Source organism: Ylistrum balloti, unplaced genomic scaffold, assembly GCF_031769215.1.
Source record: "Ylistrum balloti isolate Yb309-2 unplaced genomic scaffold, AGI_CSIRO_Ybal_v1 Utg371548, whole genome shotgun sequence".
Taxonomy (NCBI): domain Eukaryota; kingdom Metazoa; phylum Mollusca; class Bivalvia; order Pectinida; family Pectinidae; genus Ylistrum; species Ylistrum balloti.
In genome coordinates this window covers 106,803-125,661 of record NW_026782797.1, presented here as the reverse complement: position 1 = coordinate 125,661, position 18,859 = coordinate 106,803, and the positions used below count along the sequence as shown (strand labels likewise).

General features: G+C 33.3%; 1 protein-coding gene across 1 annotated transcript; it reads left to right on the top strand.

The window, feature by feature from the left end:
• The first annotated feature begins 487 nt into the window (after nt 1–487).
• Nucleotides 488–16,545, top strand: LOC132562924 (cyclic AMP-dependent transcription factor ATF-3-like). Its single transcript, XM_060227700.1, has 3 exons — nt 488–697; nt 13,365–13,472; nt 16,222–16,545. The coding sequence occupies exons 1-3, from the start codon at nt 488–490 to the stop codon at nt 16,543–16,545; spliced, it is 642 nt and encodes a 213-aa protein (XP_060083683.1).
• The last annotated feature ends 2,314 nt before the right edge of the window (nt 16,546–18,859 follow it).

The window sequence follows — 18,859 nt, the reverse complement described above, 5'->3', positions numbered from 1 at the left end:
CGTTTAGATTGCAGGTGGTAAGCACTGCTGGTGGACTTTTAGTGCTCGATATTTGCCAGGTTTTAATAAATCCGAATTGTGGCACGGCTCATTTGAAATATGCAGACGTGTAAAAATTAACGACACTTATTGAATAACGTGTTTACAGGTTAACATCTTTTGAAACTCTGTGTTATGAGTTTGTCTATTAGTTGATGACACTAACAGTGTACAAACAAAATATCCCCTCTCCTATGTAATACATAACATATACACTTCACCTATATATAACACTATAAACTAAACGAAAGTAGAAATCCCAATAAGAAAACGCTCCACCGATTATTATGCATGAGAGCGTGTGAACACTCAAGCAGCACATCATAAAGTAAGTCTTATGTTTCCTATTTTCCTTGTCGATGAGTATTGCTAAAACTGACTTTGACTGCATAACAAATTTATCATAATTTGTGTGTATCCTACATTGCATTGTATTTAGGAGACAAAGATGGCCGATTCTCCCATTCCAGACGATGACATTGAAGTGTTAGAAGAAATAGACGATGAAAACTTAGTAAAGGCTATCGAAGAGAGTCGAAGAAATCAGTCGACCATGCCACTCATCAAACAGGAGCTTCGATATACCATACAGTACCGGCGTATGTCTTCTGGTCAGAAGGAGCTGGTGTTGGAGGAGAAAACAAAGTCGGAATATAAGGTAATGGGAAGAGTAAATTACAAAGGGTGGTACAAGATTTAGACACGTCAAAGGGTGGTACAAGATTTAGACACGTCAAAGGGTGGTACAAGATTTAGACACGTCAAAGACACGTCAAAGGGTGGTACAAGATTTAGACACGTCAAAGGGTGGTACAAGATTTAGACACGTCAAAGGGTGGTACAAGATTTAGACACGTCAAAGGGTGGTACAAGATTTAGACACGTCAAAGGGTGGTACAAGATTTAGACACGTCAAAGGGTGGTACAAGATTTAGACACGTCAAAGGGTGGTACAAGATTTAGACACGTCAAAGGGTGGTACAAGATTTAGACACGTCAAGGGTGGTATTTAGACACGTCAAAGGGTGGTGCTGGTACAAGATTTAGACACGTCAAAGGGTGGTACAAGATTTAGACACGTCAAAGGGTGGTACAAGATTTAGACACGTCAAAGGGTGGTACAAGATTTAGACACGTCAAAGGGTACAAGATTTAGACACGTCAAGATTTAGACACGTCAAAGGGTGTTACAAGATTTAGACACGTCAAAGGGTGGTACAAGATTTAGACACGTCAAAGGGTGGTACAAGATTTAGACACGTCAAAGGGTGGTATAAGATTTAGACACGTCAAAGGGTGGTACAAGATTTAGACACGTCAAAGAGTGGTATAAGATTTAGACACGTCAAAGGATGGTACAAGATTTAGACACGTCAAAGGGTGGTACAAGATTTAGACATGTCAAAGGATGGTACAAGATTTAGACACGTCAAAGGGTGGTACATGATTTAGACACGTCAAAGGGTGGTACAAGATTTAGACACGTCAAAGAGTGGTACAAGATTTAGACACATCAAAGAGTGGCACAAGATTTAGACAAGTCAAAGTATTGTACAATATATAGACACGTCAAAGTTTGACAGAAGGTGCCCAAGTAATGAACAAAAGATACATGTCAAATGGTTGTACATAAGTTACATACATATCAAAATATTGTACAAAAACACACATATGTCAAAGGGTTGTACAAAAACGTACATATCAAGGAGTGTACATAAGACACATGTCGAAGTATTTTACTTAAGACTGTTCTTAGGGCACATATACCAAAACATTTTAAAGTGTCACTAGATTGTTAATAATAAAAGCTATGACAAATGGTTGAACATATATATACACACATATATATCAAAGATGGTACAAAAGGTACGTATATGTAAAATTTAAACGACATATGTATATTACAAGACTATTGTTCTAACGACAGATGTGAGCATACTACCAGACTATTGCTCGAACGACAGATGTGAGTATACTACCAGACTATTGCTCGAACGACAGATGTGAGTATACTACCAGACTATTGCTCTAACGACAGATGTGAGTATACTACCAGACTATTGCTCTAACGACAGAAGTGACTATACTACTAGACTATTACACTAACGACAGAAGTGACTATACTACTAGACTATTACTCTAACGACAGAAGTGACTATACTACTAGACTATTGCTCTAACGACAGATGTTAGTATACTACTAGACTATTACTCTAACGACAGAAGTGACTATACTACTAGACTATTGCTCTAACGACAGATGTTGGTATACTACTAGACTACTGCTCTAACGACAGATGTTGGTATACTACTAGACTATTACTCTAACGACAGATGTGAGTATACTACAGACTACTGCTCTAACGACAGATGTGAGTATACTACTAGACTACTGCTCTAACGACAGATGTTAGTATACTACCAGACTACTGCTCTAACGACAGATGTGAGTATACTACTAGACTACTGCTCTAACGACAGATGCTAGTATACTACCAGACTATTGCTCGAACGATAGATGTGAGTATACTACCAGACTATTGCTCGAACGATAGATATGAGTATACTAGCAGACTATTGCTCTAACGATAGATGTTAGTATACTACCAGACTATTACTCTAACGACAGAAGTGACTATACTACTAGACTATTGCTCTAACGACAGATGTTAGTATACTACCAGACTATTGCTCTAACGACAGATGAGAGTTACAACTAGACTATTTCTCTAACGACAGATGTTAGTATACTACCAGACTATTTCTCTAACGATAGATGTGAGTATACTACCAGACTACTGCTCTAACGACAGAAGTGACTATACTACCAGACTATTGCTCTAACGACAGATGTTGGTATACTACCAGACTACTGCTCTAACGATAGATGTGAGTATACTACCAGACTACTGCTCTAACGACAGAAGTGACTATACTACCAGACTATTGCTCTAACGACAGATGTTGGTATACTACCAGACTATTTCTCTAACGACAGATGTTAGTATACTACCAGACTATTACTCTAACGACAGAAGTGACTATACTACCAGACTATTGCTCTAACGACAGATGTTGGTATACTACCAGACTATTGCTCTAACGACAGATGTGAGTATACTACCAGACTACTGCTCTAACGATAGATGTGAGTATACTACCAGACTACTGCTCTAACGACAGATGTGAGTATACTACCAGACTACTGCTCTAACGATAGATGTGAGTATACTACCAGACTACTGCTCTAACGACAGATGTGAGTATACTACCAGACTATTGCTCTAACGACTGATGTGAGTATACTACTAGACTACTGCTCTAACGACAGATGTTGGTATACTACCAGACTACTGCTCTAACGACAGATGTGAGTATACTACCAGACCACTGCTCTAACGATAGATGTTAGTATACTACCAGACTACTGCTCTAACGACAGAAGTGAGTATACTACCAGACTATTGCTCTAACGACAGAAGTGAGTATACTACCAGACTATTGCTCTAACGACAGATGTGAGTATACTACCAGACTACTGTTCTAACGACAGATGTTAGTATACTACTAGACTACTGCTCTAACGACAGATGTTGGTATACTACTAGACTATTACTCTAACGACAGATGTGAGTATACTACCAGACTACTGCTCTAACGACAGATGTTAGTATACTACTAGACTATTACTCTAACGACAGATGTGAGTATACTACCAGACTACTGCTCTAACGACAGATGTGAGTATACTACCAGACTACTGCTCTAACGACAGATGTGAGTATACTACTAGACTACTGCTCTAACGACAGATGTGAGTATACTACCAGACTATTACTCTAACGATAGATGTGAGTATACTACCAGACTACTGTTTAACGATAAGTATTAATATAAGATAAGACGATTATAGTTATAGTAGTGAGTTTGCCACTAGACTACTTATCCATGCCGTTTACAGTAAATATTTATTCAACACACTGGTGTAAAGATTAAACCTCTGATTTGAAATGATATTTCATGGAAATTCTATTTATATGTACATCCGCTTCCGTTTCAATGTCGGCTTCATAGGGAACTATATCTATAAAACAAAGCAATGATCTAAAAATAGAAATACTAGCGGGCAGTAATAGAACCACACATAATCAGATACTATTGTAATTTTGATGTATGAAGTTTAGAACTCTCAGATGTGTGGACAAAATTTTCAATACTTCTTTTAAACCAAAGGATAGTTATTTTCAGAGGGTTGACTGAAAATCAGAGCAATTCCTGACACGAAGGCCACATACACAGATGATAAGGAAATGTTTCTTATATCTGACGAGATATGTTTGTATTCAAAGCAAACTGACATGCAATACGCAAAAACAAGAAACTTATAAATGTAACTAAGCCAGACAACTGGTCAGATAAAAACATGACGTTATATGAAAACACAATGAAATTGCTAGATAAAAGCATGACGTTATATGACAACACAATAAAATGGTCGGATAAAAGCATGACGTTATATGACAACACAATAAAGTGGCTAGATAAAAGTATGACGTTATATGACAACACAATAAAATGGCTAGATTAAAACATGACGTTATATGACAACACAATAAAATGGTCAGATTAAAACATGACGTTATATGACAACACAATAAAATGGTCAGATTAAAACATGACGTTATATGACAACACAATAAAATGGTCAGATAAAAGCATGACGTTATATGACAACACAATAAAATGGTCAGATAAAAGCATGACGTTATATGACAACACAATAAAGTGGCTAGATAAAAGTATGACGTTATATGACAACACAATAAAATGGCTAGATTAAAACATGACGTTATATGACAACACAATAAAATGGTCAGATTAAAACATGACGTTATATGACAACACAATAAAATGGTCAGATAAAAGCATGACGTTATATGACAACACAATAAAATGGTCAGATAAAATTATGACGTTATATGACAACACAATAAAGTGGCTAGATAAAAGTATGACGTTATATGACAACACAATAAAATGGTCAGATAAAAGCATGACGTTATATGACAACACAATAAAATGGTCAGATAAAAGCATGACGTTATATGACAACACAATAAAATGGTCAGATAAAAGCATGACGTTATATGACAACACAATAAAATGGTCAGATAAAAGCATGACGTTATATGACAACACAATAAAATGGTCAGATAAAAGCATGACGTTATATGACAACACAATAAAATGGCCAGATAAAATTATGACGTTATATGACAACACAATAAAGTGGCTAGATAAAAGTATGACGTTATATGACAACACAATAAAATGGCTAGATTAAAACATGACGTTATATGACAACACAATAAAATGGTCAGATTAAAACATGACGTTATATGACAACACAATAAAATGGTCAGATAAAATTATGACGTTATATGACAACACAATAAAGTGGCTAGATAAAAGTATGACGTTATATGACAACACAATAAAATGGCTAGATTAAAACATGACGTTATATGACAACACAATAAAATGGTCAGATTAAAACATGACGTTATATGAAAACACAATGAAATGGCCAGATAAAAGTATGACGTTATATGACAACACAATAAAATGGTCAGATTAAAACATGACGTTATATGACAACACAATAAAATGGTCAGATTAAAACATGACGTTATATGACAACACAATAAAGTGGCTAGATAAAAGTATGACGTTATATGACAACACAATAAAGTGGGTAGATAAAAGCATGACGTTATATGACAACACAATAAAATGGCTAGATAAAAGTATGACGTTATATGACAACACAATAAAATGGTCAGATTAAAACATGACGTTATATTACAACACAATGAAATGGCTAGATAAAAGTATGACGTTATATGACAACACAATAAAATGGCTAGATAAAAGTATGACGTTATATGACAACACAATGAAATGGCCAGATAAAAGCATAACGCTATATGACAACACAATAAAATGGCTACATGTATTTATTATTTTTTTTTTCCATTTAAAGACTGATGTACAATTCAGTAGCAATACAACGAGTCACTAATCTTATTACTTAAAGATACGGGGACAGTAACTTTATACCGGGACAGTAATTTTTTACGGGGACAGTAACTTTGTACAGGGACAGTAACTTCATACCGGGACAGTAACTTTTTACGGGGACAGTAACTTTATACCGGGACAGTAACTTTTTACGGGACAGTAACTTTGTACAGGGACAGTAACTTTATACAGGGACAGTAACTTTTTACGGGGACAGCAACTTTACAATACTCGTCTGTATCAATATCAATTAGTGGTATAAAAGGTGCAATAATTGGAGATCATGTGTATATATTTATCAACGATACTTAGGGAACAAAGACTGGAAATCATGTGTATATATTTATCAACGATACTCAGGTACAAAGGAGAGAAATCATGTGTATATATTTATCAACGATACTTAAGGTACAAAGACTGGAAATCATGTATATATATTTATCAACGATACTTAGGGTACAAAGACTGGAAATCATGAGTATATATTTATCAACGATACTTAGGGTACAAAGACTGGAGATCATGTGTATATATTTATCAACGATACTTAGGGTACAAAGACTGGAAATCATGAGTATATATTTATCAACGATACTTAGGGTACAAAGACTGGAGATCATGTGTATATATTTATCAACTTAGGGTACAAAGACTGGAAATCATGAGTATATATTTATCAACGATATTTAGGGTACAAAGACTGGAGATCATGTGTATATATTTATCAACGATACTTAGGGTGCAAAGACTGGAGATCATGTGTATATATTTATCAACGATACTCAGGTACAAAGGATGGAAATCATGTGTTTATATTTATCAACGATACTTATGGTACAAAGATGGAAATCATGTTTATATATTTATCAACGATACTTAAGGTACAAATACTGGAAATCTTGTGTATATATTTATCAACGATACTCAGGAGAAAAGATGTAAATCATGTGTATATATTTATCAACAATAGTTAAGTTACAAAGGATACAAATGATGTGAATATATTTATCAACGATACTTAGGGTACAAAGACTGGAAATCATGAGATATATTTATCAACGATACTTAGGTTACAAAGATGGAAATCATGTGTATATATTTAACAACGATACTCAGGTACAAAGGATAGAAATCATGTGTTTATATTTATCAACGATACTTATGGTACAAAGATGGAAATTATGTGTATATATTTATCAACGATACTCAGCTACAAAAACTGGATATCATGTGTATACATTTATCAACGATACTTAGGTTACAAAGACTGAAAATCATGTGTTTATATTGATCAACATTACTTAGATTAGAAAGACTGGAATTCATGTGTATACATTTATCAACGATACTTAGGGTACAAAGATGGAAATCATGTGTATATATTTATCAACGATACTTAGGGTACAAAGACTGGAAGTCATGTGCATATATTTATCAACGATACTTAGGGTACAAAGACTGGAAATCATGTTTATATATTTATCAACGATACTTAGGGTACAAAGACTGGAAGTTATGTGCATATATTTATCAACGATACTTAGGGTACAAAGACTGGAAATCATGTTTATATATTTATCAACGATACTTAGGGTACAAAGACTGGAATTCATGTTTATATATTTATCAACGATACTTAGGGTACAAAGATTGAAATCAGGTGTATATATTGATCAACGATTCTTAGGGTACAAACACTGGAAATCTTGTGTATATATTTATCAACGATACTCAGGAGAAAAGATGTAAATCATGTTTATATATTTATCAACGATACTTAGGTTACAAAGATGTAAATCATGTGTATATATTTATCAACGATACTTAGGGTACAAAGACTGGAAATCATGTGTATATATTGATCAACGATACTCAGGTACAAAGGATAGAAATCATGTGTATATATTTATCAATGATACTTAGGGGGTACAAAGATGGAAATCATGTATATATATTTATCAACGATACTCAAGAACAAAGATGGAGATTATGTGTATATATTTATCAACGATACTTAGGGTACAAAGACTGGAAATCATGAGATATATTTATCAACGATACTTAGGGTACAAAGATGGAAATCATGTGTATACATTTATCAACGATACTCAGGTACAAAGGATAGAAATCATGTGTATATATTTATCAACGATACTTAGTGTACAAAGACTGGAAATCATGTGTATATATTTATCAACGATACTCAAGAACAAAGAATGAAATCATGTGTATATATTTATCAACGATACTTAGGGTACAAAGACTGGAAGTCATGTGCATATATTTATCAACGATACTTAGGATACAAAGATGGAAATCATGTGTATATATTTATCAACGATACTCAAGAACAAAGAATGAAATCATGTGTATATATTTATCAACTATACTTAGGGTACAAAGAATAGAAATCATGAGATTTATTTATCAACGATACTTAGGGTACAAAGACTAGAAGTCATGTACATATATTTCTCAACGGTACTTAGGGTACAAAGATGGAAATCATACTTAAAATAGAAAAAGATGATGGAGTAATTATTTCAAACCAAGATGGTATCTGAATTGAAATTACCAAATTCTATAAATCTTTATATGATCGTTATGATAATACAGAGAGGGTTGATTTAAACACAATTTTAAGAAAAGATGTTGAGATTCCAAAATTGAATGATCAAGAATGTAATATGTTAGAAGGACCTATTCAATATCATGAGGCAGCTGCGACTTTGAAGAAAATGAAAAATAACAAAAGCCCTGGTTCAGATGGATTAACAGTTGAATTCTTTAAATGCTTTTGGAAAAATATTGGTTATTTTATATTAAGATCAATTTTAAAAACTGTCGACCAATTTCTCTATTGAATACTGTATATAAAATTGCATCTGGAGCGATCACAAGTAGAATTAAGACTGTATTAGATAAATTAATAAATATGGATCAAACTGGATTTATTAGTGGGAGGTACATGGGAGAAAACACAAGATTAATCTATGATATGATGCAATATGCAGAAGAATTTGATCTTCCTGGCCTGTTACTTATTATAGATTTTGAGAAAGCCTTTGATTCTGTGTCATGGAAATTTGTTGATGAAGTTTTACTTTTTTTAAATTTCGGACCTAGTATGAGAAAATGGATAACGACTTTGCGCAATAATTCTAAATCTGCAATAAATCAAGGTGGTAGTTTATCTCCCTTTTTCGACTTGAAACGAGGCTGTCGACAAGGTGATCCTATTTCAGCTGATTTATTCATATTATGTGCTGAAATGTTGGCCCTTGGAATCAGAAATAATAGAAAAATAAAAGGTATATCAATAGATGGGGAACCAATTTTATTATCTCAATATGCAGATGATACCACAGTTATTCTTGATGGTACAGAAATATCATTAAAAGAAACAATGAAGGAGTTAGATTTTTTTTGCAAAACTATCAGGGTTAAGAATAAACGAATCAAAAACTGAGGTTGTATGGATAGGAAGTAAAAAATATAGTAATGAAACTTTCTTTCCTGAATGGAGACTACAATGGGGAAATACAAAGTTCTCGGTTTTAGGGATAGACTTCGATGTAGATTTGCATAAAATAACAAAATTAATCTTTGATAAAAAACTTGTGAAAATTAAAAGTATACTTAAAATGTGGAGTAGAATACTACTTACTTCAATTGGAAGACTAACAGTAATTAAAAACTTTGGTAATCTCTCAACTAAATCATCTTTTTATTTCACTTCCAAATCCTGATGAAACCTTTATCAAGACTCTTAACACAGAATTATACCATTTCCTATGGAATAGTAAAGTTGATAAGGTTAAACGAGACATTGTTATTAAAGAATATTTAGATGGGGGACTAAAAATGATACATATTATTTCTTTTATAAATTCACTAAAATCTGTTTGGATTCGTAGATTACATTTTGGAACGATACTCAGGAACAAAGATGGAAATCATGTTTATATATTTTTCAACGATACTTAGGGTACAAAGGATAGAAATCGTGAGATATATTTATCAACGATACTTAGTTTACAAAGACTGGATATCATGTGTATATATTAATCAACGATACTCAGGAACAAAGATGGAAATCATGTGTGTATATTTATCAACGATACTTAAGGTACAAAGGATAGAAATCATGTATATATTTATCAACGATACTCAGGAACAAAGATGGAAATCATGTGTATATATCTATCAACGATACTTAGGGTACAAAGATGGAAATCATGTGTATACATTTTCAACGATACTCAGGTACAAAGGATAGAAATCATGTGTTTATATTTATCAACGATACTTAGGGTACAAAGGATAGAAATCATGTATATATTTATCAACGATACTTAGGGTACAAAGACTGGAAATCATGTGGATATATTTATCAACGATACTAAGTGTACAAAGACTGGAAATCATGTGTATATATTTATCAACGATAGTTAGTGTACAAAGATGGAAATCATGTTTATATATTTATCAACGATACTTAGGGTACAAAGACTGGAAATCATGTGTATACATTTATCAACGATATTTAGAGCACAAAGACTGGAAATCATGTGTATATATTTATCAACGATACTTAAGGTACAAAGACTGGAAATCATGTGTATATATTTATCAACGATACTTAGGGTACAAAGGATAGAAATCATGTGTATATATTTATCAACGATACTTAGGGTACAAAGACTGGAGATCATGTGTATATATTTATCAACGATACTTAGGGTACAAAGACTGGAAGTCGTGTGTATATATTTATCAACGATACTTAGGGTACAAAGACTGGAAGTCGTGCATACATTTATCAACGATACTTAATGTACAAAGACTGGAAATCATGTGTATATATTTATCAACGATACTTAGGGTACAAAGGATAGAAATCATGTGTATATATTTATCAACGATACTTGGGGTACAAAGGATAGAAATCATGAGATATATTTATCAACGATACTTAGGGTACAAAGACTGGAAATCATGTGTATATATTTATCAACGATACTTAGGGTACAAAGGATAGAAATCATGTGTATATATTTATCAACGATACTTGGGGTACAAAGGATAGAAATCATGAGATATATTTATCAACGATACTTAGGGTACAAAGACTGGAAGTCATGTGCATATAGTTATCAACGGTACTCAGGTACAAAGGATAGAAATCATGTGTATATATTTATCAACGATACTTAGTGTACAAAGACTGGAAATCATGTGTATATATTTATCAACGATACAAAGACTGGAAATCATGTGGATATATTTTTCAAGATGGAAAAGGATAGAAATCATGTGTATATATTTATCAACGATACTTAGTTTACAAAGACTGGATATCATGTGTATATATTAATCAACGATACTCAGGAACAAAGATGGAAATCATGTGTATATATTTATCAACGATACTTAGGGTACAAAGATGGAAATCATGTGTATACATTTTCAACGATACTCAGGTACAAAGGATAGAAATCATGTGTTTATATTTATCAACGATACTTAGGGTACAAAGGATAGAAATCATGTATATATTTATCAACGATTATTAGGGTACAAAGACTGGATATCATGTGTATATATTTATCAACGATACTTAGGGTACAAAGACTGGAAATCATGTGTATATATTTATCAACGATACTAAGTGTACAAAGACTGGAAATCATGTGTATATATTTATCAACGATAGTTAGTGTACAAAGATGGAAATCATGTGTATATATTTATCAACGATACTTAGGGTACAAAGACTGGAAATCATGTGTATACATTTATCAACGATACTTAGGGTACAAATACTGGAAATCATGTGAATATATTTATCAACGATACTTAAGTTACAAAGACTGGAAATCATGTGTATATATTTATCAACGATACCTAGGGTGCAAAGACTGGAAATCATGTGTATATATTTATCAACGATACTCTGGAACAAAGATGGAAATCATGTGTATATATTTATCAACTATACTTAGGGTACAAAGGATAGAAATAATGAGATTTATTTATCAACGATACTCTGGAACAAAGATGGAAATCATGTGTATACATTTATCAACGATACTTAGGGTACAAAGACTGTAAAGCATGTGTATACATTTATCAACGATACTTAAGGTACAAAGACTGTAAATCATGTGTATACATTTATCAACGATACTTAGGGTACAAAGACTGAAAGTCATGTGAATATATTGATCAACGATACTTAGGGTACAAAGGATAGAAATCATGTGTATATATTTATCAACGATACTTAGGGTACAAAGGATAGAAATCATGTGTATATATTTATCAACGATACTTAGGGTACAAAGACTGGATATCATGTGTATATATTTATCAACGATACTTAGGGTACAAAGACTGGATATCATGTGTATATATTTATCAACGATACTTAGGGTACAAAGACTGAAAGTCATGTGAATATATTTATCAACGATACTTAGGGTACAAAGGATAGAAATCATGTGTATATATTTATCAACGATACTTAGGGTACAAATACTGGAAATCATGTGTATATATTTATCAACGATACTTAGGGTGCAAAGACTGGAAGTCATGTGAATATATTTATCAACGATACTTAGGGTACAAAGACTGAAAGTCATGTGAATATATTTATCAACGATACTTAGGGTACAAAGGATAGAAATCATGTATATATTTATCAACGATACTTAGGGTACAAAGGATAGAAATCATGTGTATATATTTATCAACGATACTTAGGGTACAAAGGATAGAAATCATGTGTATATATTTATCAACGATACTTAGGGTACAAAGGATAGAAATCATGTGTATATATTTATCAACGATACTTAGGGTACAAAGGATAGAAATCATGTGTATATATTTATCAACGATACTTAGGGTACAAAGGATAGAAATCATGTGTATATATTTATCAACGATACTTAGGGTACAAAATGTATATATTTTGCTGAAGCGTAGTATGTGTACTTGTAGGTAATGTGTAGTTGTTTATTCATTAAAAAGTATGGCCTCCGGTCAGTTTCTTCAATTTTGTAAAATCCCTTCTCCAAAAGTTAAGTAACTTTAAAAAGCTACAACAATTGAGGATATATTACAAAGCTTTAACAATTTAGGATATATTACAAAGCTTTAACAATTTAGGATATTTTTTCTTACATACAGTTATATCCGATGTACCACAAATATTATGTATTTTTTGTTATGTATAGTTAACAAATGACGAAGTACGAAAGCTACATCGACGACGGGAACAGAACAGACGATCGTCAATACGATGTCGTAGGAGGAGGAAGGAATATGGAAAGGATCTGGAGAAGGTTCTCAGTCATTTTATCTCATTATTAATTAATAACATAATCTCTATTGAGATTTACTTCTACGTATACACCTACACAGTTATAACTCACCATAGATTTACCTCTATATAGACACCTACACAGTTATAACTCACCATAGATTTACCTCTATATAGACACCTACACAGTTATAACTCACCATAGATTTACCTCTATATAGACACCTACACAGTTATAACTCACCATAGATTTACCTCTATATAGACACCTGCACAGTTATAAATCACCATAGATTTACTTCTACATATACACCTACACAGTTATAACACCCTATAGATTTACCTCTATATAGACACCTACACAGTTATAACTCACCATAGATTTACCTCTATATATAGACACCTACACAGTTATAACTCACCATATATTTACCTCTATATAGACACCTACACAGTTATAACTCACCATAGATTTACCTCTATATAGAGACCTACACAGTTATAACTCACCATAGATTTACCTCTCTATATAGACACCTACACAGTTATAACTCACCATAGATTTACCTCTATATAGACACCTGCACAGTTATAAATCACCATAGATTTACTTCTACATATACACCTACACAGTTATAACACCCTATAGATTTACCTCTATATAGACACCTACACAGTTATAACTCACCATAGATTTACCTCTATATAGACACCTGCACAGTTATAACTCACCAAAGATTTACCTCTATATAGACACCTACACAGTTATAACTCACCATAGATTTACCTCTATATAGACACCTACACAGTTATAACTCAGCATAGATTTACCTCTATATAGACACCTACACAGTTATAACACCTCATAAATTTACCTCTATATAGACACATACACAGTTATAACGCACTATACATATACCTCTATACAAACACCTACACAGTTATAACAACCCATAGATTTACCTCTATATAGACACCTACACAGTTATAACTCACCATAGATTTACCTCATTATATAGACACATACAAAGTTATAAATCTCCATAGATTTACCTCTATATAGACACCTACACAGTTAAAACTCACCATAGATTTACCTCTATATAGACACCTACACAGTTAAAACTCAGCATAGATTTACCTCTCTATGGACACCTACACAGTTATAACTCATCATAGATTTACCTCTATATATAGAAACCTACATAGTTATAACTCACCATAGATTTACCTCTACATACACACCTACACAGTAATAACTCACCATAGATTTACCTCTCTATGGACACCTACACAGTTATAAATCACCATAGATTTACCTCTATATAGACACCTACACAGTTATAACTCACCATAGATTTACCTCTATATAGACACATACACAGTTATAACTCACCATAGATTTACCTCTATATAGACACCTACACAGTTATAACTCACCATAGATTTACCTCTATATAGACACCTACACAGTTATAACTCACCATAGATTTACCTCTATATAGACTACTACACAGTTATAACTCACCATAGATTTACCTCTATATATAGACACCTACACAGTTATAACTCACCATAGATTTACCTCTATATAGACACCTGCACAGTTATAAATCACCATAGATTTACTTCTACATATACACCTACACAGTTATAACACCCTATAGATTTACCTCTATATAGACACCTACACAGTTATAAATCACCATAGATTTACCTCTATATAGACACATACACAGTTATAACACCCTATAGATTTACCTCTATATAGACACCTACACAGTTATAACTCACCATAGATTTACCTCTATATAGACACCTACACAGTTATAACTCACCATAGATTTACCTCTATATATAGACACCTACACAGTTATAAATCACCATAGATTTACCTCTATATAGACACATACACAGTTATAACACCCTATAGATTTACCTCTATATAGACACCTACACAGTTATAACACCCTATAGATTTACCTCTATATAGACACCTACACAGTTATAACTCACCATAGATTTACCTCTATATAGACACCTACACAGTTATAACTCACCATAGATTTACCTCTCTATATAGACACCTACACAGTTATAACTCACCATAGATTTACCTCTCTATATAGACACCTACACAGTTATAACTCACCATAGATTTACCTCTATATATAGACACCTACACAGTTATAACTCACCATAGATTTACCTCTCTATATAGACACCTACACAGTTATAACTCACCATAGATTTACCTCTCTATATAGACACCTACACAGTTATAAATCACCATAGATTTACCTCTATATAGACACCTACACAGTTATAACTCACCATAGATTTACCTCTCTATATACACACCTACACAGTTATAACTAATCTGATATATACTCCTATCAAAACCACAGCACATTCCTAACTTTAGATTATTGATACTAAAGAAAGGAGTATTCAGGATGCTGTTTTACGTGTATTACCACAATAGGGATATTTTTACAAATTCATGATGGAATGTGTTTACCAATACTACATAAAGAAACCTGTCCTATATATTACATCGTTTTGTATACAATTTTATGTAAGCCGTTTTAGCTGGTCGAATATGACACAAGTACTTACCAGTAGAACCTGTTTGAGATTTCGTTTACAATGTCGGTGGTTTTTTTTTTCTGTTTTTTTTTTTTTTTTTTTTCTTTTTTTATTTATTTATTTTTTATATTTACTTTTTGTTATTGAACTTCAATGATTTTGCTTTTCAATGTTTCATGCAGACGATTACTGAGCTGGAAGTAAAGTATTGTGATTTACAAATGGAAATAAAACGTTTGAATTTAGAGAAGACACGTCTCAAGGACCTGTTAAAAAGACATTTAAAGCAAAGTAAATGTAAATTAGGGGCGAACACTCAGACAACAGCTCAACCATCACAGACAGTCGTCCACAACCAGGTGCTAACGAGACCCCAAGTCGGACTACCCAATACCCAGTCGTCAGATCGGCTGAATTTCGTCAGGAAGGAGATGATGAAAAAATGCACGCCTCTGAAGTCAAACAGTCGTAAACTTAAGCTGGTATCATTGTTAAGTGTGCACTGATCAGGTTACATAGATTTAACCAATACCTGTCACTCAAGTTGTATCACAACAACGATAACATGAGGAGGTCAATAACATCTTTTTTACCACGTTATAATATGTTTAACCTACTGATGAGACAATTATCATCTGATTTGTAAATAGTTTTCATTACATTGTGGAACCTTTATACACTACAGTGTAAATTTTCCATCTGTAGGACCTATCTGATCGCTGTCGCTACAAGTTTTCTACTTCATGATCACTTTGTTTTTTAACTGGTGTTTTTCACAGCAAATGTTTCGAGAGGAAAATAGGAAACAAATCATTTTGCCACGTTTGTCATTTAAAATGGCACGTAACCTTGTTCTAAAGCGTGGAGTTACTCTAAAGACAAAATCTACATGGTAAATATGTAAAGCTACATTTGTATTTTGATCATTTAGACTTGAAACCGCCAGAAATGGACCAAATTGTTTATATTAATATTTTTTATGATTTCAATATATACTAACGGGTTACATCAACATTATGACCTAATATGGATATTTTATATCTCGGAACAGTGATATTGTAAGTTACCATTCTATGTTGTATCGGAGTATTAAGTATATACAGATTACTGCTCTGTCTCTGGCCTCGATCTAGTTATGAAGTAGAATATTTCACCTGCTGCTTGGAATCTGTCACTGGCCGGTGTTGGTTAGGACGGACCATTTTCTGTAGTGTCATCAGTGGTCGTTAGTCAATGCAACGTGTTTTCCATCGGTTACTGGTATGGCGGGTACACTTAGTCGATATTGGGACTAGGTTATTGGTGTGACAAGTATACCGGGGCTAGGTTACTGGTGTGACAATTATACTGTTGCTACATTACTGGTGTGACAAGTATACTGGGACTAGGTTTCTGGTTTGACGGGTATACAGAGGCTAGGTTACTCGTGTGACAAGTATACTGTTGTTAGGTTTCTGGTGTGACGAGTATACTGTTGCTAGGTTACTGGTGTGACGAGTATACTGTTGCTAGGTTACTGGTGTGACGAGTATACTGTTGCTAGGTTACTGGTGTGACGAGTATACTGTTGCTAGGTTACTGGTGTGACGAGTATACTGTTGCTAGGTTACTGGTGTGACAAGTATACTGAGACTAGGTTACTGGTGTGACGGGTATAGTGAGGCTAGGTTACTGGTGTGCCTAGTATACTGTTGCTAGGTTACTGGTGTGACGAGTATACTGTTGCTAGGGTACTGGTGTGACAAGTATACTGTTGCTAGGTTACTGGTGTGACGAGTATACTGTTGCTAGGTTACTGGTGTGACAAGTATACTGTTGCTAGGTTACTGGTGTGGCGAGTATACTGTTGCTAGGTTGCTGATTCGACAAATATGACGACGCTCTTTATTATAGATTACTAATAGGACTGGTATTCTGGACTAGGTGATTGATATTATAATTATATAGGGGCTCGGTTACTAACTAACGAGATTACGACAGATGTGATACATTTCGACATTGTTTCCTTTAATCGAGGGAAGGGCGATAGGATATCTATTATGCTAAAAGAAATGTTACCCACTTGCAAGTGACCATAATTTTCGTCTTTTCAAATATTTAAAAAGTCTAATAATTATATATGTAAACAAAATCTTGTTGGAAGTAGAATTAATTCATTACGGCTGGTTTGTTTGTAGAATACTTCCATGATATTTCCTCTGGTACTGTCAATCATATTTTACCAATAAACTATACCGAATGATGGGTATTTTCGAGGCCCAATATAACACCTAATCACACCTAGAGAAGGCCAGAATCATTTGTAAAATATCAAATAGTTTAATAGGAAAAATTCCTTTCAACCTAGAATTCCGTGGATAGGGATCCTCGCTACTTACCTTCCCAGCATGCAACTTCCGCACTATTCTTATAGTATACATATATAACGTTAAAACCACTATAAACGTGATATCGAATTAAGATGTATGTAGTTCGTGTATCTCATGTAAACAGGAGTTTTTAGATGTAATTAAAACAAAATGTTGACCTGTTTTTGTGTTTCTACATTTTTCACTTTCAGAGAATTATGACAAGAACAACAATCCATAAGGTCAAACCCAATACTGCGGATTGTTATTGTGATGTATATAAAGAAATCCAGGCAGATGTGACACTCATTTTTGGCTTATTTAAAATATTCAAATGTTGTTAAGTTTGATGAATTCTTTTGTTGCATTTGAGTTTATTACAGTTTTCTAATTGCAAAAGAACAAAACAACAAGAAAATGCCAACATGTTTACGTCATCCTGATCTAAACTCAAAGTCAATTAAAATAAACT